The following is a 26649-nucleotide window of genomic DNA, read 5'->3' on the forward strand; positions in this document are numbered from 1 at the left end:
AATAATGATAATAATAATAATACTATATGTATGTGTATGTGTATGAGTGTATGCTTATATATGTATACTTATATAGATGGTATACGCAAAGGGACGGAGAGGACAAATTTGGACTTTGGAAAGGGTCATCCACAAATCGCTGTTGGTAATTTAGGTACCTACTCCACATTATAATCTGTACACTGCGTGACTCTTTCGCACGTATATTATTTATATTATGTTTTTCACCACAAAGTGTATCGAAAATATCAATAAATATTTTCGTTGTCGAAACCGTATCTAAAGTTTTAGACTCGCACTATATTTCGTATATAACCACGAGTATGATTTAATAATCATTACCATGGTAAATTATTGCGCAATCACAAAGTCTGATCATAAAAAATCTGATTCACCGACGACTCAACAATAATATATTATTAGTTGGTAGGCGTATATTTCGAGAAGGCTTACACGGTGTGATAAAGTTTGCGGGATAAGCATAACGTATTATAGTGTTTGGATAACGATAATACGACGGTGACCAAATAAATTCGAGTTATTGTGATACGTTTATATTAAGATGATTATACCTATTAGTAGTCAAATATGGTCAGTGAACATTGTGAACGCATAATAAATGATTTTATGTACACCTAAATAATACAATTTTACTTAAACCGGTATATACTAACCTATATTAACCTAACCGGTAAAAGAATCACCCGGTATAATATAATATTATGTGTTCGATTTGCGTTCATAATGATTCGTCGCCAAATGCACGACAAGTCATCGACTAACTACAAGTATAGAAGCACAAATTAGCAGCGCTTTTTCGTTTTTTAACAAAAGTACATCAATTTGTAAAAGCATTTAAAATTTTCAACAAAGTTTTATGTACCTAGTTATAAGTAAATTATGTTACGCATGTGTGCCACTGTGTTCACGGATGTCGGAAATCATAAATGTATTATATTATTTTATAGAGTGCACACAACAAAATCCGATTACTATAGGTAAAACTAAAAAAGTGAAGTGATTTATATTCTATCTGTGTGTAATTATATTATTTTATGTTTGTTTATTATGAAAGACTAATGTTTTTACCTTAATATCCTAGATTAAAACATAAATATTTTTTTTTTAAAACATCAACCACAATATTGATATGTACCGTAATAATTTCAAACTACAACTTTTTACTATTAACACATTTTTGTATACGATGACTTACACACATCCGAAAAAATATAAAGTCGACACCCTCAAGGCAAATAACTGGCAACTATACGCCTATAGTTACCTTGAGTATTATTGTAGAGTCTTTCGTGGTATTTCTAATATACGACGATGAAAGTATACTGCTAAGTATATCCCGGCTATATCGGCCACTTTTGAAAATGTCGACAATTTATTAGTTTATTATACATTTTATTTTTAGATATTTTTGTTTCCGATATAATTTTATTTGTCCGGACGGTTTTTTCCTCCAGGGATACTTGTTTTTTACCTGTTATATCCGAATTTCGTGCGTAAACACGTATTGACCGTCCGGCAACAAAACAGAACATTCTTTTCCGTTTAAATGTAAGTACTTCACACGACAATTATAAATTATAATGAATAACACGAGTCTAATTCATACGCATACGTAAGCGCGTAGGCAGTGGTGCCGGCTTACAGCGTTTATTCTATACAACGAATAACGACAATAATTGTTTGGTACAGATAATATATCTACGCGTGTGTTAACTTCGTCGGTATATGTGTGTGAATGTGTGTGTGTGTGTAATATTTTTGAAATTTGATTAAAACGAGGGTCGCCTCCCGCGTTTAATTATCGTGATCCAATTTGCACGTACGTGCGTCGTATAAAAAGCTATCTTTTTCAAAATATATATTAATTTTTTCCCCGTTCATATGCATGACACACGTGCAGGTCTTCGGCTCCGTTGATGAAATAAATAATATAATATTATATAATATTGTGCGTACACCGCGTGTGACCAGTAGTAATGGTATAAATATATTATTAAGACGTGAACTCGTTCGACCCACATAATAACATTATATATTTAGGGTAGGTACCGATGCGTATTACCTATAGGTACCTACCTATTATTAAACTGTACCCCGACGATTGCGTAAAAACTTAATATTATTATTACCAAGATTAAACTTGGGTTTTAGGTAGTTAGGTGTACTTACGTAATGCACGCTGAACGAAAACGTCAATACGATATTGTGGTGGCCATTCGAGATTAAAATGCACCATATAATATTTTTGGTTATAAAAATTGAGTTTTTTCCGGTTTAATATTTTTTGAAATTATATTTTCTTGAAGTCGTAAATTATATAAAATTAATTTTCATCAACATTTCAGAATAAATATTATTCAAGTGCTAAATGCTTGCTAAAAACCAAGTGATATACGCGTATTGCGTCCACGAGAACGCGCATAAAATTAAATGTCGTTTCGCTCTACTGCGAAAGGTAAAAAAAATACTTATATATAGTGCCTTTTAATGGAACACCCACGCGATATTGTCTTTTTGTGGTGCGCGATTTTTTTTTATTCAGTCCGCACACACATTATGTATAATATAGTATATTTAAACCACCTTTTCGATTATACGGAGTGGTTCTCTTATCTTTTGCGAATTCGGATTCTGCTGAAGTACGCACTAAAAAATTATTTTCAGTTGCCTGCTGCAGCCAACGTTTGTCAGAGCATTTTGTCTTATGATATTTTTTAGAAAATTATGCACGCATCATAAATTATGTTAAAATCTCCTTATAACGGATAGCTCGAGACTAACTGATTTTCCCGTTATAGGGTGGCTAAATATACAGGATAGGTAAAGACTATAGGATGTCTGGGACTGTTATGGATGTATTTCCTTAATATTGAGGGTCCGCTATAAGGAGGTTTTACAGTATTATACTATAATACCTATTAATATAATTTTAGATAAAAATGATCAGGTTATGTTATTATTGATACACGCCGTAACGCTGCTTTTACCATAGCCGTGAGCTGCAGTTAAGTATTAAATATAATTTGTTTTCTTATGAGTTAAATGTATTAAGTCCTTATAATACATAATAATATAGAGTTTATAAAATATAAGTGTTAACAACAGTAGTTTTTTCAAAACCATCGGAATCCTGCTAAATGCATGCATTTGATAATATTTACTTATACATCCGACTAGGTAAATGTTTTGCAGATGATGGAAAAGATGTTGTAATAATATTATAATATACAATCTGTAGCCGTTATAATAGAGTTTTATATATTTATTTCGATTCTAACGAAGCGTCCAAAGACGAATTATCGCGTGAAACTAGAATATATTTACACATGTACTTACAATAATAATAATAATAATATTATGATGGGCTCAACGGTAAAACGTCAAAAAAAAAAAAAAAAAATACGAAAATAATAACAACACAAAAAAAGAGTTACAAAAAAAGTTACACGTTCTACTGGAAAGTCCCCTGGGTGACGCACGTGTTCGAAACTTTCCGGAGAGTACCCTTTTAACGATATTAATATACGTGAAACGCACGCCTCGGTTTTCGGTTTTATGTATGTATATAACTAATATATATTATATATAAAGCATCGTTGCGCTCATCGGTCGGGTTATAGCCGCATATACACGGTAACACGGTATATGGTATGATGTGAAAAATAATCCCGTCGCGTTTTTTTATCGATCGCCGTGCTATTACGCGCGTCGTGATATTAAATTGTTAATCATAATCGACTGCGCGAGCGGTCTATATTATATATCATATTATTTTATTATCATCATCGGCCATCACCTACACCCTACGGTATATGAGTGAACGTTGTGTTCTAGTAATAATATAACATAATATGATAATATAAGCGACGACTGTTATAACTTATCATAATATTATTATACACGTCTTCTGAATTGCAGTAAATCGCATAAAAATGTGTGCGCACACAAACCTCCGACGGCCGTTCGAGTTTAGGTTCGGAAACATAAATTTTAGTTTTTATTTTTCTTACCAATTTGAGGCGATCGGTTTTATTGCGTCAAATGTGGAAGTTTTAGCAAGAGGTGGGTGAAAGATCACGTGTATATTAATTAAGTTGACTAGCCAGTAAAAGTATAGAAACGAGGATAAACGCGGTCATAGGACACTGTATAATATTATAAACTATAATATTTTAGTATAATAGTACTATAAGTTATGTGTATAAATATAAATTGACCAGGAAACTGATTTTTTATAGTAGGTAATAATTTTGTAAAATCCTGAGAAATATATCAAAGTATACCTACATAGGAATATAAGGTATTATTATATGGATGCTTCATATCATATACCTACAACGATTTTTGATTCGTCTGCATGTTATGTGATATAATATTTACCAAAGCAAAAAAGCTTAAAATTTGAATTCTGATGTCTTAGAATTATATATTTTTTGTTTTATCGAAATTTGTCATATTTAAGGAATTACCAATTTTTTATTATTATTATTATTATTATTATCTAAATCACTTAAGGTGTAGATCATTTTTTAAATTTATTCCATATATTATCATATTTTTATTATTATTACAATCAACTTCTTGTCTGTTTTTGTACAGATTTTTTTGTCACTAGGCCACAAAAAATATTTCATATTCGTCATTACACACGTAAACCGTTGCCCATTTGTATGTAACGAGGAATGACTTAGTGTAATGTATATTCCGTATAAATTAAGTGTAAAATATAATTTCTGTATAAAATAAGAATAAATAAAACCAAATTACCATAGTAAAAGATATTTAGTGTCTGTTGTCAAAATGGAGTACTTATTATATTTTGAATATACATACAAGTTAACTGATAAACGTAGGTTAATTTTTATAAATAATTTACTGAATTTAAAAGTCATAGTTATGATAATATGAAATTATTAATTATTATGATACCCCTGACCCTCCGGATATTAAATTCGTATCAACGGCACTGCATTATCGTATCTCGTTATACTTTTCAATCACTGTGTATACATCAGACACAACCTCCACCTGGTCCGCGAGTAAACAAAATAACAATAATAATATATACGTACACATTGTGTAATACTGCTATATACAGTATACAATAGATTATTATAACTCTGTCACGTGCCGCGAGTGATGAATCCGTCTTCTTTCCGTTCTTAAATCAATAAACGAAACGAACGACACGCTTATCGTGGCTTGTAGATTATAATATTATATAATATATATATATATATGTATGGTTCATTTAAATAGTACGTATATACTATATATATAAGAATAAGGAAGGCGGCGGCTTCATGACCGACTGAAGGGGGACTAAAAACTCTCCCAGTTGTTTAATGGGTCGTGATGGGCCGCGCCGCGTATATTATGTACACACATTATACACACAATATACTCACAGACTGCATATTATTATACATTTTAATATAATATTATGTGTGTATTGCGCACACTAAATCGACCGTTGTGCCGTAATAGCTGCTGCAGCACTGTCCGTCCTATCCGCGTGCTCTGCTTTCGTGATTCCAAGAAAGGGTTAATAAACTCCGATATGTTAAATTTCAATCGATCCAAAAGATTATAATATATTATTTTTATACATATTATATGGCCTGCGTAATAGTCGCGTTTCGTTAGTCTGCAAATATTATATTATCAACCATTATATCATGTGCATTAGTACCTACATTATGTATAATATTATATCTATGTATACTGTACGTTGCCATATACATAATTAATATTTATAATAACCTTATACCGACCCCAATCCCAAGTCATATCTCGCACAACAGATACTCAGCTGAGTATAAACATAATAAATGCACATACTATAAATACGAATAACACACACACATACACACACACACATACACACACACACACACACACACACATGTGTGTATTATTGTATATACAATATGCATTATACATTATACATAGTAATTGTTTTATAGCGTCGATATCAATTTAATATATTATGTACACGTAGGTATGTACTATGCAGATTAGCCGTATTAACTATTATTAAGTGTTCGCGAAATCAAAATGTATCTGCTGGGAAATACCCAAATTGTGCAACCCTAAACAGCCTCTAGACGCAATTTAAAATATTTCAAGACTAAATAATTGAAAATATTTATGAGAGTTAAAACTGCTATTGATGTGTGAGACACCTATGATATAGAGGTTGAAAAACGAAGCAAACAACACTCCCCGAGTTTCAAGTAATATGTGTGCAAAATTTGACCCATACAAACGTAAATTTATTTATATATATATATAACTAGGTATCAGTGGCGGTTATAAGGGGTGGGGGGCGAAAGGTGGACCGCCCCCCCTTGGGATTTGGTTTTTTTTTTAATTTCGTATATTATCACTGACCCACAAGATCTATCTACAAATTTTTGAATTTTATGATTTGATAGCAAAATATTTTTTCGTTTTAATCACGGATAATATATTATCATAGTATTGTATATTATCAACTCTATGTCTCGGTCAGGCACGCTTAACATAACTGATAACAGTTATCACTTATCAGTACTAGATATTCATTATTTGATCGTTGGTGATTTTTTTTTGAAATGCGTTTATTTGTATTTTTCTAAATAGTTGTAATTTCATATTTCCACTACCTAGTACCTATTAATTTGAATTGTATTATTTAATATTTTATTTTTAATATGTCAATGAAGCGAAAAGCAGTTATTTTGACATTACATCCAAAAAATCAAAACCTAATTTGCCATTGGAGGATATAAATATTATTATACATTTATATTTTATACCTATAATACTTTGTGTATATTTTATATTATATGTATAAACTTTATATTATATATATAAATACTATGGGGTGGGGGAGGGTTGGTTTTATTTTCGCTCCCCCCCCCCCCCTTGAACAGCATGTATAACCGCCACTGCTAGGTATAGTATAACTGAATAAGTATTCGTAAAGTGCCTAGAAATTTATCTTTTTTGTTTGAATAATATGTTATAGTTTATAGTTTTATATTATTATTACGAATACGTATTTCGATAATTTCGACCTAATGTGATGACGTCTCTAATAATATCTTGGTAAAAGGGTGCTAAAATTATAAAAGATAAATATTGTGTTAATTTAATTTTGAAAAATACGCCTGCCGACAATAACAATAATACGATGTCCGACGACGAGTGTCGAAATATATGCCTCGAGTACATATTATTATTAGTTAGGACATAATGTTATATGGATGCAGTTTGTAATAAGAACAGCTGCGCTTAAATATCCGGTAACGTATGTACATATTAATATATTGTACTATATTATAGCTCGGGCGCGCGCGATAGTACATAATCCTCCTCCCACACCCGTCTGTATATAACGACGTCCGGAACCAGTTTATGTGACACACGTGTGCAAAAAAAAACAAACGAGAACGCTTCACGCTAGATTTTTTTTCTTTTTTTTACTACCGTATATTATAATAGTAGTTATATAATAATATATTATGTAGGTAATCGCCATGACAACGGAAGCGCAATCGTCCGTGTAAACTGCAGCAGTTAACTCGGTCACAGTCGGCGAGGACGATCTGCTGTCGCGGTCCTATATCATATTATAATATATCTATTACAAAATGTAAGCTGTACAGACTTACGTCGTGTACGCTGTACTCACGTGGTATTCGACGGGTATGGCTGGACGTTTGTGTACACAATTTCATGTACTATTTTATGATACACATAATATTGTGTACACTGCACTCGCGGACTTACGGACCACAAATTACACATACATATTATACAATATTATATAACATTTTGTGTGTGTGTATGTCAACGCACGGTGTGTGTACAGAGCGAGCCATCGCCGTCTCACGGGATTTAACAGCCACCACCGCATCCAACGACCGGTCCCCGAGCGGTCTCGTCGCTTCATTACCGAGCGCGAAACGACCCCTAGCCATGGTACTCTCTAGCCCGATTCCCACCCCGCCACACCTAAGTTTGGCTCCGATCGAGGCTTATTATTACCTCGCCCCTCGTCACAAATATACGTGTACGTCCGCGTATGTGCATATATATATATTTATGTACATTATTCACGTCGATAGTTCGTTAGCGACGACGGTGACCGGCGGTGGCGGAGACAAGAGGGTGGTTTTTTTTTATATGCACGTTCATAATAAATATTAAATACCACCCGACCCGTCGGGAGAGCTGTCTCCTGCGTACGACGCACCCCTAAATTTGCAATGTTTGAGCCCATATATATACGATATGCACCGCCAAACCGTTCTCGTGAAATAACAACGTCGCGGTTGTGCGTTGTTTGTCGTATGCGGTTCGATAACGAATGTCAGGTCGTAGTTGTTTTGCGTGTTTGCCGTTTGGGGAGAGAGAGGTTTTTCGAAAAATAATGAAACCGCTGATCATTACAATAATAACAATATATATTATAATGTATTCCGAAGCCGAACGGTTTTCACGTAGATGTATAGACGCAATAGCAATACAAATAATATGGTCCGACTTGTGTCTGCTTCAGTTGCAGCGGTGACCTACCGCACCATGGATGCGTTTAGACCCTCAAAATTATTACCGGCTTGGCCACCCTTGTTTTCGCTTACATCCCGTTGAATCATATTATATTCCAATACGCATAATATTAAATAGCTGACGCTGGTCGTTTTCTATATGTTTCCCGTCGACATTGACGATAACCGAATTATTGCAGGCGACCTACAACATCAAAGGTTAGATTTTAAAGTCAATAGTAATGTTTTAGACAGTTGCCGTTTCATTTTTGTCATGTCATGTTTGCTTAACTCGATTGGAATAATCCCTTTCAATACGCAAAACAAACAATTTTCATATATTATCTGACTGGTAAGAGGAAATATGCAAATCGTGGAGTTGAATGGATATATACATTCAGGGCCCTCCAAAATTCGTGTGACAACAATGGTGGTGATTATATTGGTTCTTGAGCGATTTCTTGCATTTTTTTCACATGACATTTGGAATGTATATTGTATATTATATTCGTTCAACTTCGCTATTCCTTTTTACCTTGTATATAATATTTTTTAAATATCACTTAATTTCGTTATTTACAACCTGTTATCAATTATTATGTACGATAAGGCAATTTGTAAAGAGTATTAATAAAGGGATTAATAACCCTAGAAAAATGACTTGAGGTGTCTCTAATTGAATTAATGTAGATACCCATTACATAATATCGTATATTGACGTATAACACGCGTGTAAAATGATTTGATTTTTATTAGTCCGTGTAGTTTGATCTTAACTTTTTCTCTTGTATTAATAATTAAACGTTTTAGCAATTTTGACTTCACCTCTCATCACTTGTCGGCTGCAGGATAATTATGGATTTTTCTGAACAACATTTACGAACGGGTTTCGTGTATGCAAAAACAGAGAAAATACGAGTTTCATAAAATAATATCCAGGTAGGTAATGCCTTATAATATATCAACTGGAAACTTCGACTTTCCGGGATTTACGTTAAAAAACAAAACGCCGAGCACTTAATTAACGTCAGTCGACGAGGAATACGCGTAATATGTTTTGCGAGGACTTTGCGCGTGATGATTAATAGACGGCAGCACTGAGTTCACAATGATCCTCAGAATGTATTTAATTTGATTTAGAGCGCTGCATACCGGGATTAGTTTTGTCAAATAGTTTCCGCCATTAGTACACAGCTAACTCGTAGTAAACGTCGTGGTGCTCTTATTTAATATAAGTACCTAAAGTGCAATGTATAGTATTTTAGATAAGTTTATACACATACGTTTGAGGACGAAAAATATCTCGAACAAAATCAATTATTACAGGTCACTTCTCGTGACTTCGCATCAAGTCGTCGAGTGCAGGATTATGGACTATAGGTACATAATATTATAATATAGCTATTCTGAAGTACACATCGCCAATCGTGAGAAATGTGATATTCTATTTGTAAATAATAGCTGTAAAAGCGACGGATTTATTTTTTAGTTACACTTTTTAGTATAGTCTCCTAATTATTACATTTACATAGGAAAACAACTATACCATGAAAATCAAAAATGACATCTTTGAAATACCAACTTAAGAATATTTTTTCAATTTAAGTAGTGTAGGTATTAGTGTATTACTGCAGGGCTATTAAAACATTTTGAAATTGTAACACCATTACGCATTTCACTCTGTAACCAAAACATCACCCGATTGATTTACAGTCATTCAAATTGTAGGTGTATCGTGTATAGGTGACATTGAGACTCAACTTTTCAAAATTGTCAGGAATAATCAATTGTGGATCTTCAGATGCACCCCGTACTTAAATGACACCACGTTTGAGTTAAACCCTCTTTTAGGTTTAGTGCCTTACATTATATTTAATTCACTGAATAATAAACCGGGAAGATTTGTTAAAAAACGGCGCAGCGTAAATTTTGATTTAATCTCTCTCGATTTCCGACCTGCATATTATCTAATATTGTTATAAATATTATACAAAGGAAGAGAAAATAGAAAAAAAAACAATTACTTCTCGCGTGTACATACCCCGGGATATTAAAAATATTAATACTAAATATTATTGTTTCGAATGGGACGAATAGGTGATTCAAGTTTCAAGCCGAATTACTGTTCTAATATGTATAATTATAATATGGGCATGTGGTGTCGGCCGACACAGCACACACCCACACCGGGGTGAGTGGAAAATCGGCAAATCCCTTGTATTAGTCGTCGTGTTATGTACACATTTCGCCCGGTCGCGTTATATTATATAATGATATAATATACGCATACCATACTTATATATAACTTGTATATTATTATTATATATACTATATGTGTATGTATTATATATATTATGCCAAAGTTATTTCCACCATTTATATTATATTATAATGAAATCGCGCGATGTTTCCGCGACGATTTGCTACACCGACCTGCTCTCACCCCCGCGCGGCTGCCTAACCCGTGCAAAGTTCCCAAAACGATCGGAGTCGCTGTGTGTGTGCGCGTGTGTTAGTGTGTGTGTATGTATATATATACGGAGTGTGGTCCGAGACGTAAATCGAAGTTATGCTATGAATGAGGGAAAACTTGAACACGCGGTGGCCTGTTCTCTGTATATACATATATGGATAATAAACGAACGTGCAGAATTGCTATGTACTGCTGCGGCACCGTGACTGTGCGGACGTGCTCGGGTCGGCAGGTTGGATTTATATGTATAGTATAAGTTTGTAAGCCGAAATGCTCGGCTAATTAACACTGCGACTTTTGTATACTCGCGGCGCAACGGCGTTTGGCTTGGGTCTCTCGCCCCTAGGTCGTTACACGATATTATTATTGTATATAACTGTGTGGAACGAGTTGGGAAGGGGTGTGATGTTCATATATATATGTGACTTTCATGAGTATACACACACCCCATGTGTGTGTGTGCGTTGCTATTGCCGGGTGCTGCTAATTTTCCGTTCTCACCTTCACGGATATATACATATGTGTTGCGCTTGCGCTTATTCTGTATGCATGATAAACATATATATATATATTATATATTGTTACACTTCGTGTTGTTTCCGAATAGAATTGAAAACAATAATAAAATAGATTTCATAAATATCTTATAGTGTACGGTTTTTGCTAAGCATAATGATATTACGAATGTAAAACGCAAAGGGACGTCGTGAAAATCGAATGAGGAACACTCCTCCTAACTTTAGGTTCACAGAAGATAAAGGTTATTTGTCATTTACAAGCAGTGGCGGCGTCAAATTTATTTTACATCATTTTTTTTTAAAATACATTAGGTTTGCATCAAGTTTATTGAATTTTATATCAAATATTGCTTTAACTATTAATTTGATTAAGATTCATTAGCAAATAATTATCTTGAACACGATTTTCTTTTACAAATAACGAAAAACGAGAGTGTGAAATATTCATAACTTTCCTAAACATAGTCAAACCGTAACAACCATATTATATAATAAAATTATGAGCTCGCTTTTTGCGAACTTAACGGTAGATTTGAATAGACAAACAGACGTGACAAGTAACAACGCGTGTCATAAAAATTATAATATTATTGTCATTTTATATTTACTTGTGGAAAATTAATATAAGTCTCGGTGAAAATTATCGACTGATTGCAACCACCGCGCCAGCCACGTATATATTTGTATGTACACGTATGTATTTGTTTGCGCACAATGTGTTTCTACGAACGTTTATGTACTAATAGGACATAGGTATATATTATACTATGTATTGCAAGGCGTAGGTCCTTAAACCTCATGGCACGCGCATTCCACGAAATTAGCAGTGATCGTCGCTATATAATCGGCGTCGCGATAAATACACGAAAACGGTTATAATATGCGCAAGGTCGTTATAATATACATTATTTATTATTATATATTATATAATACAAAGTCTGAGCGCAAACATTTTCATCTCCTGTTATATTATATTACGCGCGCGTTTTAATATAACTTTACGACGTATTATAAAAGTCTCGCTCCACCCCCGTCTAAATGCCCTCCCTGTCCCGCCGTCTACCCCGACCACCGCACCGCTCACTCATTCACGGCAGTGTATGTGTCTATCACTCTATACTCGTTTATGGATCCGACGAGGGTGCCTCGCAGATGTTACACACCCCTTATCGTACACTTAACACTCCGCGGGGCTTGGGGGACGAGCGGCGGATATTGTGCTGAATTCGGTGTTTTTTCCGTGTATTTTGCTCGCTATCGAGATATATGAACGAATTAAGTTATCTCGGGTGCGTTTAATATAACAACAACGAAAAAAAGGTCGTACTCGAATATTGTATATATATAGTCGTATCCTGTTTACACTCGGTACGTATTATATTCACATATTATACGAATCGGGCGGGGGATTCTGCTGTGGTCTTAATAATATTTTCTAAATTATATTATTATTTATTATTTTATACATACCTTACTATATACGTAGTGCACATACGACGCCCTCCGCCACACGACTTCCGAGTCCGTTTCCTTATCGCACCGCCTGCTTTTACACAGCATCACAGGTGTGCAGCACTTATTGTATAATACTCGCGCCTGTGTGTACGTATAACAATTTAATAATATATATCACAACTATAGCGCTATTAGGTAGGTATGTATTATTGCTATGTAATAACCCCGCACCGCGCCATACAGGATTAATTAAGATAAGAATATAATTTTGGTACTCGGCGAGCGAATCGCGTGCTCGAAGACTATACAATATACATAACACGTATAATATAATATTACTATAATATTATTATTGCTGTGTATAATTCGTCCCTGCATGCTGCCGCCACGACCCTCCCCTTGCCGCCCACCACCACTATAAAATATTATATTATTATGTTATATACCTCTGACCACGTATTTGGTTACGTAATTAGTCGACATTTTCGTTTAGCGTGCGAGCACAAAACTGCGGGTGTGGGAATTTAAACGTCCCCCGTCTAGTGTATTATTAAACGATTTCGCCGACGAGGGCATATATTATATAGGTACCAAATATAATATCCGACGCGGTATGTATGACTCTCAGCAAATATCGTGTATTGTATGATTATTATTATTATTATTATTATTATTATTATTATTATTATTATTATTATATTAATATAAGGTGTGTGGGCTGCAGGTGTAATAATAATAATACGTATACTTAATTAGACGTGATTCGCGGGCAGATCCGAAAAAGGCTTTTACGACTCGATAATGGCGACGGACGAGTGGCGTTCAGTAATAATTGGCGGTCGTCGCGCGCTTATATACTCTGAGGACCCGGGGGGACCGCTGCAGCTAGTCTCTCTACACCCGTCTCCGCAGCATCACTACACCCGCGTCTTCGCCACAGCCGACGCTATATGTGCGTTTACAAAACTTTGCCAATAAAACCGTGTCATTATAGCCGACAACGACCTACCTATCGTGCATGGACGACGTATAGCCGTATAGGTGCACAGACCATAAAAACAACTCGTCGCGGATAATGACCGAATGTCCACTGCGCGTCGTCGATATACGTACGATTATAATAGACTATAGTTATACCACGTATATTGGTCCAATTTATATAATATACCACGGTTATACGGAAAAACTCTCTGGCAGCCTCACCACGCACAGGTGTGATATATTCAACCATTTGTTTATAATAGTTATGTTAATATGTTAACCACAGGCTTACTCGGAGACGGGAAAATAGCTACAGCGCAGTGAAATATAGTGCAAACAATTTATCAAAACAAAAAATAAACACACAACCTATTCGTATCATTTTTCATGAATATTTGTGCCAGTATTTTTAAAACCTAACCACCATTCCAGTGTGGTGAATCGGATTAAGATAAACGTCAAACATTTTGTTTCATGATAATAATTAGGAATATTGTCTAAGTGGTTCTATCCCACGTGAAACAGTTTTTGCAAACAATTTACGGACGGTGTTAAGTGGATTAGGTTAGTTAGGTACACACTCGGCGTTTCGAACGTTTGCATTTGTTTTTTTTTTAAACATTGCGTTTTATCGTATTATCAGAATTAAGCAGCTGCGGCCTGCGATCATACATATATTTGCACTACTAAAATAAATACGATGCTATCTACATATCTGTAGTGCCCAACAATATTTATTATAATTTATAAAGTACCTTCAATTGATTATTATAATTTTATAAACACAATAGTTTTCTTTTTTGAGCAATTATCCATTATTTTCTAATGATTTTCAAAAAAAATCATTCAGCCGACTTGGAGCACGAGATATTAATTATCATATTATATTTTAATTCAAATTTTTCATGATTTTCCCTCGCTCGAGTCACTCTTAAAAATTTTATGATTATGGTATTCTAGTCCGTACCGTACAATATAATGTACGTATAGGTACAATAATCGACTTTTTATTTCCTATTTCCGCTTGATATACCTACTTACAATTAGTAATAATTACTAATTATATATTATTCCTCGGTCTGCAATAAAATAATATTTGTACCATCGATTCATAAAATACGTTTAAGTAGGTATACTGTATTATAGGATCAATGTAGTATAGTATAGTAGGGTAACCTACCCTAGGTATCTGTAATCAACGTGGCCATATGCCACGACGGTTGACAACTAAAAGAAGGGATTTTAAATTGTTTTACGCCGAGCGCGGTGGCAGGTGCAGTGTGAATGCGTGATCCTTAATCGGAAGGACGTTCGATCGATGTACATAATATTTATACCGTACACGATGTATATAATATATATTTGTACCTATATGTATTTTAAGCAATCGTTTCGGTCGCGCGTCCAGCGAAACATCTGCTTACTTTCACCGGAGACTTGTAAGAGTATATAATATATTATTATATATATGTAGTATTTTGTGTACAAACTAGGTACTTTATACTACTATACAGGCTGCTGCTGTTCGTCGCGCCACTAAGGCTAGGGGAGCGTGACCGGCAAAAGCGGCTCGGAGAGAAAATCCTCGTCCGCCGCCATGCCACCTGCACCTGCTCGCACCGATGCAGCGAGTTTAATTGAAACGTCAGGGACAGCAGCTGACAGCAATTAACGGAATCCGGGAACCTCGTGGGCTTAAACGATATTATAATACCTAGGTAGATATATAACTGCAAGGAGGTCGACCCCTTCGGCTGACGCGGATACCGCGGTAAAATACGAAGAAAGTTACAAGCATATTTACACAAGTCGCTTACATCATGACTGCAGACCAGCTGGTTTTCGCGTCGAGCCGGGCACCCCCTCCTCTCCCCCCAGGGGTGGTGGGATGCTGTTCTCGGTGATAAGGAAAGGAAGGCAAAATTAAATTTCTCTCCCTCTCTGCAATCTATTTCCACCGTGTCGTTTTCGTCTCGAGTTTGATGATGAGGGTGCAGACGCGCATTTTTTAACGTTTTCTTTTTTTTTCTGTCACCCTCCTCCCCCCTCAACACCGTTTTCACTCGATTACAATAATATTATCATTATAAACGACCGCCGTCGCCAACATACACGATCTATGGTGATTGGTAAACGAGTTTAAGCGGGGTGGAGGAATGGCCACTGCCGAAGACGGGTCTCGGAGATTTATATTTGGCCGCCACTGGAGGCGTATATTTGCTCCATGGTCTCGACTTTCGACGCCCATGAAAAACATCTTTGTAAGTATTATACTTGACGTATTGTTTGTATTATTATAAGCGTGGTGGGTCTAGCAAAAATGATTTTTTTTCTCGTCGCCATAAATCGTCTCGAAATTAAAAACGCAAATAAATTAATACTGTCTTTCTTTTATTCAGTGTACCATGTATAAACGCTTATAATATACGTATAAACTCAACGTCCGCAATAATATACGACGTCATGACGATAATATAAACGTAATTGTAATAAAAAACCATAGTAATAATATTATTATGTAACAATGTAACTGTCGTTTCGTCAATATTATAATATATTATACGTTATGTCGTTTTCTCAGTTTTCGTCTCCCGCTGCTGCCCTTTCAATTCCAACCACTGTTGTTATACTTTATTTTATATATATATAAATTATATCGGGTGATTCATTTAACGAGTCTTTGTTCAAAAATTATTAATTATTTTTAAAATATTTTTTTACATTGTTTAAAGTCATTATAAAACAGAGTAAAAATTACACTAAAAATTATATTTTTTATCCTTATAATTGCTTAAGATTTTTAATTTTTTAATTACAACAAAGTTTTGATTTCCTCTTCGAAAGCAGAGTATTTCCATACAGATAAATCGAATTTAGGATGAGTAGCTTATGAGTTATATAAGGTTAGTATTTAAGGTTTTGATGAGCGGAGTAGCTGACCAACATTTTACGGGGTAACTGCGTATACAACTCCACTTCGATCTAGTATAATGGTATAATCTATACTTTAAATACTTATAACTCATAACTACCTACTCGTTCTAAATTCGATTTTTATGTACCAAAAATAGAAATAATAGAAAAAATATTCTGCTTTGGGATACGAAATCCTAACTGTATGGTTCTTTAAAAACGAAAAAAAACCAAAAAAAAAATGTCAGGGATACAAATAATTAAAATTTACATTTTTTAAATGTTGTTTTTTAACAAGTAAAAACTTTTAAAATTTTTTTATCAAAAACATTTATGTATAATTTTTGAAATTACGAATAATGGTTAAAAAACCACCCGGTATATGTATTACATATTATATTATCAAATGATGTTACAAGAGTCCAGCTCACGTTGTTTCGGTATTTTTTTTTTCTTCAAGTCTCAAAACATGCGTTCAATTTACATATACACGTACGACGATTTGAATAATTTATGTCATAGGTATACACCCGTGAATCCGTGATTCGTGAACCGTCTATTAAAACCGTTTTCATCTCTAGACCGCGTCTTCCTATATTTCTCATTTTTTACCGACTCTCGTCGTAATGCCGCCCTAGAAACACGCTGACCTTTTCGAGGTGTGCCCGCCGTCAAGGTAGACCGAATATTATGTGTATTGTATGCCTACATTATAATATTATCATTATATTATTATCATCGTCGATTGTTCGCTTATAAAAAAAAAAAAAACAGCTGCCCGCGCGTGGTTATTGTTTATTATTATGAATTTTTTGAAAACCGGCTTTAATAATAATATTATGTACGTTTTTACGCGACAAAAATATTTATAGGTATACATATACCTACGGTTTTAATCTCGTTTTAAAATATTAAATGAGCGTATTATTTATAGTATATCTTTCACGGGGAGAAAAAAACAATTTGAGATTCGGTGAATTTCGTTTTGTTTATTTTCCCGGACCGACGATAACTTTCAAAAATAATTAAGAATTAAAAATTCACGCAGTTTTTCGTTTTCGACTTGTGTGAACTCGACACGACGGGAAATACGTATTTCAACCCTTTTTTTACGAAAAATTATAATTAGTTAATATAATATAATTAATATTTCAATTTCATTTTTTATCGGCAATGTCGTTTTCATGTGTAAATATACTGATAGACGGTATAGGTATAGGTATTAAGTATAACGCGCGTCGTAGTAAAGGTTCAAACTTGTATCAATAATTGAGAATAATAACAACTGCTGCTGTTTATAATTCGCTGCAGCAGGATGGTTTTAATTAACTTACCGTTTTTTAACACAAAATTTAAAATAGGAACGAGTGGTTGATTTGTGTCCTTATGTATTTTTTGCCCTCACTTACGGCTTATTAGAACGTAAGTAAAAAATACAAAATAATTGTTTACGTAATATTATATTGAACGCATATTACATGTCCACTGGATTGTCGACACTTGCAGTGCATCGATGAATGCGTTTATTATTCATATAATAATATAATCATAATATAACTTTTATTTTGTTTCTATAAAACTTTTTTGAAGATTCGGCCGACCGAAACGATTTATCTAAATTTTAAAATTAATCTTCGCACGTTCGAGACGAAAAAGCATGAGGTAGAAGGTACATATATCTAGTTTATAGTTATATACATATTACATATACATATTATAGTTATATTATATATAATATGTATATATATATATATATATATATATATATTATAATATTGTACACAACAACGCACGGAAGGTGCACGCTGGAAATGATCATAAATTTATTAAAATTACCACGCCGTCCGCACGCGCGTTTCTCGAGGGGTAAAATTCTCTTCTTATATAGCTCTTATTATCCACCGTAGCATAATAGTACGCCTAATATCATTATTACATTCGTTCCATTAGGTTAAAAGCTTCACACCTAAAAAAGTTTACACGTTTTTACTATATTTATATAGATATAAATATAATAGTTGCGCTACGTGGCGGCCTACAGGTAATATAATAGCACAGAACCGTGTATAATATACACAGTATAGCAATAATATGTTAATTTCCATAAATAAATGAACACATAAAAAAAATGAATGACCGTTTGGAATAAACGCGGCAGCGCGCGCGTTTACCGTATACGGAAGTCTGGTGGGTAGTTTGAAAATTTTAAGTATAAACCCGGCCGGCACCGCGGAAGGCCATGTCGAGAAATGTTTTCTTTGGAAATAACAAAATATGATATTATACAATACCCGCTCGCCGGTATAAAACGAACAGCAGACCATAATAACTATACACAGTAGGAAGGTAATAGGTATATAATAGCATAATATATAAGCATTGCTCGTTTTAAATGCGCTTCGAGTGTTATTAAAATAATAATAATAATATATACCAGCTATACCACGCGGAGAATATTATTTTGAGGCTCTTGGTAGGTACATAAATAGGTATAGGAGAGCTGCAGTGCACGTCAAGACGACTACGATATCGATAATCCGGGGGCCACTTCTGCAGCAGGTCCCGGTTTCGGTTACGATATTATGTATGTAGGTTAGGTTACAGGGATGGTAAATCCGTGCCAGGCGTACCCAAAATGGCACGCGAGAAAATGTTAAGGGCACGCAAAAAATTAAAATACCCATGCCGGATTGCATGAACAATCACCAAACATGTTTAACGAATCAATAGCAGTGAGTTGATCGTCCCTTGAACATGCTGGTATAACTGCCCACGATTATTGGTCTATTAAATTTTATTGAACCCATTAAATCAATAAATATTGGTCACGCAAAGCGGCACAATTATTATACTGTATCTGATTTCTGATGATAATACTGATATGTAATTTAAGGAGTTTAGATATCATAGGAATATTATATTATACCGGGGTATACAATTTCTAGGATATTCGTACCCCCAGTGTAACATTTTGGGAGGTATGTAGATATTGCAGTGATATTCTCAAACAAGGCTGGCACAAATGTTTGTCTTTCCAAAATTCTTCACAAAGCACAAACATCAAATATAATATTATTATATACGCAATTTCAGTGTATATAATATTATTATTATACATACGATTATTTACACAGCACTTGTGATTATAAATATAATAATAAATTCGTTAGAGGAGGTTTCACTGTATTATTATTATTATATTGTTATAACATTCAAAAACACTGCAGGCTTTCGGAGTTAGCGGATAAAATGTGTACCTATATAATATAATTATGATTTACAAATTTGAATTGTATTTATTTTATTTTTTAATCACAAATCGGCAGTTTTTAAAAATGATACAAAATATACATCGAAACCATGAAACAGAAATAAAATTGAATTGAATACAGTAAACTTTATCAACACATTAATCAATATAATAATCAATATAGATATACCTAGGTATACGTACCTTTATTATTTTCTAAACGCGTTTTTTCAGTGGCGTGCTATGCTATATCTAAAGTATCTACTACAACTTATACTGTCAGTGATTTGGTTTTTCGTTTGAAAACTCGTCTGACGTCTATATAAAGGCGTATAATATAGTGTAGACTGTAGACGTATATTAGTATAACGAATGATCAACGCGTATAGTAACGTCAGTAGTTGTTATAGTGACATTGCCTAATGACATTGAATAATAATCCGTATAATATTATGAATATTAATCGACTAATGACTAACGAAATTATTATTCGACTAGTTTATTATGTTATTCCAGTTCTGAATATTATTATTCAGTTATAATGACATAACCAAAATATGCTAACAAACGACAATTTTCTATGTAAAAATTATTAAACCGACCGGCAACCATATTATATTAGGTATGTTTTTTCTACTGGACTACTACACATAAAAGTTACCTACGACTACATAATATTAGTATAAATACCGTGATATTGCCCATCACTAAAGGTCTGTCAACGGTTTCACATAAATTGTATTTGAACATAATGTTTTATTATCCTGTCATGAGCTCATAAGTTATAATAACCTCGTGTGAATTCCAAACGCCACCAAAAATTATGGTCGGTTCGAGTTCCTGTATACAACTACAATTCCGATATGGTCGTCGTCGTTGTCGATTAAAAATTCCCACGATAATTTTTTTCGAACAATTTAATAATAATACGCTCAAAATATATCAAACAACAATCGCGAGCTCAATACTTATATTCTAATGGGTAAATGTTTGCGCGTGCATTTTATCTTTTAAATACATTATTAAAATATAACAGTATATCATTATAAAACAAAAAACACTGATGGCCAAAGTCGTGGTTATGACGCATTAATTGTCCTTCACAATTTGTATTACCATCGTACAAGCGCGACATCGTTTTTTCGCTTCACTTTTCGTATGCTTCGTCGCAAAATTTCGGACCAAGCAGTCGAGTGGTCTAGATGAAAAAAAAAGAAAAACAAATATCATGCGGCTGTAAGGTTAGGCCCCGCCTAGAGCCGCGATAGCTGACTTTAGGTACACTACAATAAAATGTCAAACAGCCCGTAAATCTTGTCCAAATAAGAGATTGATGTCATCACGTCCCAAAATTGTGATGAATTACATGCGCAATATTATTATCGCCTCGTGTCTACCGAACGCCGCCCGGAACAAGTTGTTAACGTCGCTAAATCGGTAAAAAAAATAAATAAAACACATCAAGACGTGTGTTATAATAATATATTTCCGCGGAGAATTTATGCGGCTTTTCAACTCTCACACGTGCGTTATACCTATAATACATGTCATGCACCCTCGTCTGTTTCGGCGGGTCATCTGTTCGCGATTGATAACGCAATCGGAAAACACGCGTAAGTCCCAGCGGGGTGTAAGATCTTTTTTTCGATGCGCATAATTTAACACACGTGTGACAGGTTAAACCTCTCTGGCTCTCTCTCACATTGCTTTCACCCGAATCTAAACGAATCATTTATTTATTCGTACATAATTCGACGCACCGCTCGTCTCTCACGATCGCACTTTAATCGTCCGACGACGTCAATCGTTATATTATTATGATGCTATGATAAACCTATGATCAGTGGCGGATTTGACGGTCGTTTAGTTGGCAAATGCCAACGGGGCCCCCTCCTAAATTGTGTACTGAGGCCACCCTAAATTATAAAGTTGGTTTTTTTTTTAAATTTTAACCAACAAAAATGTATATTGCAAACTGGAATCTAATTTACCAATGTTTTAATAAAAAAAATAATTTAAATATATAGGAATACTTCAAAAGTAGAAAATATTATAATTAAATAAAGTAGAAAAGATCGAAGTAAGTACTTTTAGGTATACCTACATAAATCTAAGTTAGGTATCCTACATTTTACTCACTACCATTGATCACTAATAAGATTATTTATAATTATAAATTAATGTATAATATAATTCATGATTGCATGAAAATAAAACAACAATTTTGTAAGTTTAATAATAATCTTTGTATTACTTAATCAGTGGCGTAAATTATGATTTATTGGAAACCGATTTCACGATAAATTCGCAACGTAGGTACATATAAATAGTGAAAAATGTGTTAAACAGGGCTGTGAATTTAATGCGTTTGCACAATATTTTTTATATTATGTTTATACATTTAACGGGTTAGGACATTGTTTCTAACTATGGTATAACTATTACTATAATCTATAAAGCATTTGATTGAAATTTAAAATAAGTTTTTCTTATTATTAAATGAATTATAAAATTATAAATAGAGGCAACGAGTAATTGCCTTCAAACCACCAAATTCACTCGCTAACCTAGCCGACCGGTCAATTACACAAACATACACACACATCATTATTGTTTATGTGAATTATAATATAAAATGGTAATTTTATCATTGACTTTTGTGTATACGGCAGCTCTTAAAGTTACGTGTAGTACAATAATTGAAGTGTGTAGTATAAAATTTAAAAGTGTGTAACTCAAATTAAGCCTTTATAATATTATGTATAATTTTATGGCTTCACTTTTTTTTATATTTGAATTGGTTTTTTGTCAAGCTACATTTTAATTATTATCTACATTCTACACAGGCATTTTATATACCTGCGTTTAATTTTGTTTTATTTGTAAAAATAAATAAAAACTAAAACATTTTTTTTTTTTTTTATTAGAAGATTAATTGTTACTATAAAATTGAATATTGGTTGATATTATTTCTCGCAAACGAGGCGATCGGTTTTTGAAATGGGGGTAAGTATGTAACTGATAAATGTTGTAGGAGGCCCCTCTTAATGATTGGCCGACTTTCTTTGAACCCTTAAATCCGCCACTGACGACGACCCTACGCCTCTACGCTTGAGGATGGTTCTTGCGGATGCGATCTAAGACTGCATGTGTTCTACTGTGAGGTTTCATCACATTGGCTGCAGTAGTGCTGTTCTCCATGTCTTATTACATATATTAATTTATGAGTGAGGTTGGTGTGTCCGATTCTGGTTCTGTGTTTATCATGTCTGCGGCGTCGAGAGGTATTATTAGGGTTGGTGGTATGCCATATTTTGTTTATTTTATTTTTTATTTCTTTAGGCTCAATAGCGATTGCAGGTATTGGATCCCAATATAATATGTTTGCCACATCTTGGTAATGTGTATATTTATATTTTTTTATGTCTTGGTACGGGAGTTAAAGAGGAATCGTTATCGATTTAGGTGTCTTATCGATAATTCTTGCAGACTTCATAATAGATTTACGTATAATAACCAATTATCTAACTTGAGTAAATATAATTCTTTGGATCGGTCTGCTCGTTAAACTTGTAAGTATTTACCAAAAGTCAATTCCGTTTTAATCGACTCGAAAAATAATTATACCTATCACAAGAAACTCAAGATTGTTCATTACATTTATATACATAGAGGTAACAATAAACAATCCGAACCTTTATACTTTTGCTAATTAAATCGTTGCTTGGAATATACGTAAATCGTGTTTCAGAAAATGTTTTAATGCGTTGTAAAATAAACAGGCAGCATATTAAATCCAAAATCAAGATTATATTATACTCTGACGACGTGAAATATACCTGTTGGCTGTTATATATATATATACCTACTAGCTCGTTTGGTATAATCATAGAACATTTTATAACCATCGATCGATCGTGACTCACGGGCGTAAGAGGAATTAATATATAACACATATAGGCATTAGTTATTATGGTGCGAAATGCGATTAGCGTCGAATCGAGCAAAATGCATAATCACGATCGATATAATTACTATGTTTTATAATATATCATAATAATTTTTAAATTTAAATTCCACCGTTTTGCCGGTGCACTATCGTTGACCTAGTGTGGTTGCGGCAATGTTGTCATCATTATAATTATTATATAATGCACGCGTTGCCCGTCTAGACAAGACGTCGTCTCCTCGTGGTTATCGGTCTTACCGCAGAATCGATGTACATTTATTTCCAAGAGAGGCCTTTGAGCCATGAGGCTTTTACCCGACCGTAAAGTTTATGCAAACACCGCAGCACATTTACATTTACACGCGCACGTTTACGTGTGTATATATATACATGTATAAAATCGGAGAGAGACTTATATATCGTATACGGCAGATTTGGGGAGTTAAGGGAAGAAAGAGTGAGAGAAAAAAGTCGTGGGGGGGGGAGTTGGCACGACGGTATCAATTAATTTATTTATTCGGCCGGTGCCGGGGGAGATCCGCAGCCGGCTTAAGATTAATGATACGCTTTTCGAACTGCTCGGAATTTTTTTCTCTCTCTCTCTCTCTTTCTCTCACACGCACACACACACACACACACACCTATATATATTCTCCGCGGATCGGCCGACAGACGTGCCTCGCAGACGCGAGTCTATAAATCTTCCGCGGTTGTTTCCGCCCCGGATAGGTACGCTGCTCGTACATAATATGATAATATACACCACGGCAGTCAGCTAGGTAAGCTTGGAAATATAGGTGTGTACGCACCCGCATCACACACTCTCGGACGTGCAGTTTTCGGGCGAGCGAAACGGAAAAACAAATCGCCGACGTCACCCCCATAGCTTTATCTTATATTATATAAAATTTTCGTGTCACAGTGTTAGTCTCGATACTCCTCCAAAACGGCTTGACCGATTTTTATGAAATTTTTTATGCATATTCAGTAGGTATGAGAATCGGCTAACATCTATTTTTCATACCCCTAAGTGATAAGGGTAGTCCAGAAAAAAATAAAATAAAAATATTAATATTTACGATAGAAATATTTGTTTATAAATGGTTGCTATTTGTTATATATATAAAAAATAATAATATTATTATTAAAAAAGTAATAGTGTATTATATATTGGTTGCTATTGGTTAATCGGGCATGTTTGTTGATTTGTATTATTATTTTTTGTCAATATATATATGAATTATATAAATGTTTGTGGGTAGGTTAGACCACTGGGAAGAAGATAGGCTAATTTAAAAAGGGTTAAATTTGGTTTTTTTTACTCATCGGATATTAGTACGGTTGCGTTAGGTTTTTGTATTAACTGATTATATTAATTCATCGTAGGTAGAATTAAGTAAAAACGACAAACTTGGTATAACTTTGATATTTTAGAGTTAAATCATACACTTACGTACAAACGGCACGGGGTCCGCGATCTACCGCAGGTAGATTGCCTACCTGATAATGTACTGCTGTGAATCAGAATTTTTATCCTGGGCAACAGAAAAGTTAAGGTAAATCTAGAACATCACACACCGAATATTAATAACGCATTGAACAAAGTTTGAGTCATATACAGTTTGTACATTTAACGGATAACGAAGTGCACGGGATCAGCTAGTTAATATATAATATTATGTAAGTCTGACCCCCGCGCGGACCTCGTCATGTATATACTGCAGAGTGTTCACTTGAGCGATGTTATCTGAAGGAATGCGCCGGGGCCTAAGTCGTCGAGAATATAATATATTATAATATGGAGGCACTTTTGATCTCAAAATTTTTTACTTCAACGTATTTTTAAACCGTCACTAGTTAATGTGACAAAGTCTCCCGGTTCAAAACGGATATACTATAATAATAATAATATTATAATACGAACAATATTATACGTGTCCGCTGCAGTGTCATAATGACCGTACAAAATATGTTTAAGGGAAAATGATACAAAATTATGACCTGAATATATTAAAGGGAATAATACGACGTGGTTTGAAATTTAGAGAAAGAAATTAGACGTATTCAACAATAGTCGGTCTTGAAACCCTTAGTTTAGTAAAAATGCATTTATTTTCAAAACACCATAAGGGGTTACGCTAAAATACTTAAATCTTGTAATAATGTGACCCGGCCCTAATGTGTCCCCAATCCCAGTGAAATCCAAAGTTAAATCATGTGAAACGATATTAATTAATCCGAATTTTTCATTTCAGAATCAAATCCTGCAACTCCAAAACGCAATCACCAAACTCAAGATTGAAAACGAAACGTTGAAGAAGCAGATCGACACTCTCGAAGCAACGGTAACGCTTATAATATTAATATAATATATAGTCGTAAAAGGTCTTATATGCAAGACGAATTCACCCCCCGAAATTCGTTAACAAAATGAATTGTAAATGCACTTTTTGATTTGTGAACACTTAACACATCACACACAAACACAAAATCTAATATAAATAAATAAGAAACGAGCCTTTTAGGGGACGGTCGAACTAGCGTGTACGTGA

At 34.1% G+C, this 26649-nt stretch overlaps 1 protein-coding gene across 3 annotated transcripts in view; it reads left to right on the top strand.

Moving 5' to 3' along the window:
- The window catches only part of LOC100570812, a 244928-nt gene that overhangs the window by 202946 nt on the left and 15333 nt on the right, over positions 1-26649 (top strand). For all 3 annotated transcript variants that reach the window (XM_003242601.4, XM_003242600.4, XM_008182083.3), the window contains one exon: positions 26353-26442. In XM_003242601.4, coding sequence (XP_003242649.1) covers positions 26353-26442 — 90 coding nt within the window. The remainder of the gene's footprint in view (positions 1-26352; positions 26443-26649) is intronic.

This window comes from Acyrthosiphon pisum, chromosome A1 (genome assembly GCF_005508785.2).
Source record: "Acyrthosiphon pisum isolate AL4f chromosome A1, pea_aphid_22Mar2018_4r6ur, whole genome shotgun sequence".
Taxonomy (NCBI): domain Eukaryota; kingdom Metazoa; phylum Arthropoda; class Insecta; order Hemiptera; family Aphididae; genus Acyrthosiphon; species Acyrthosiphon pisum.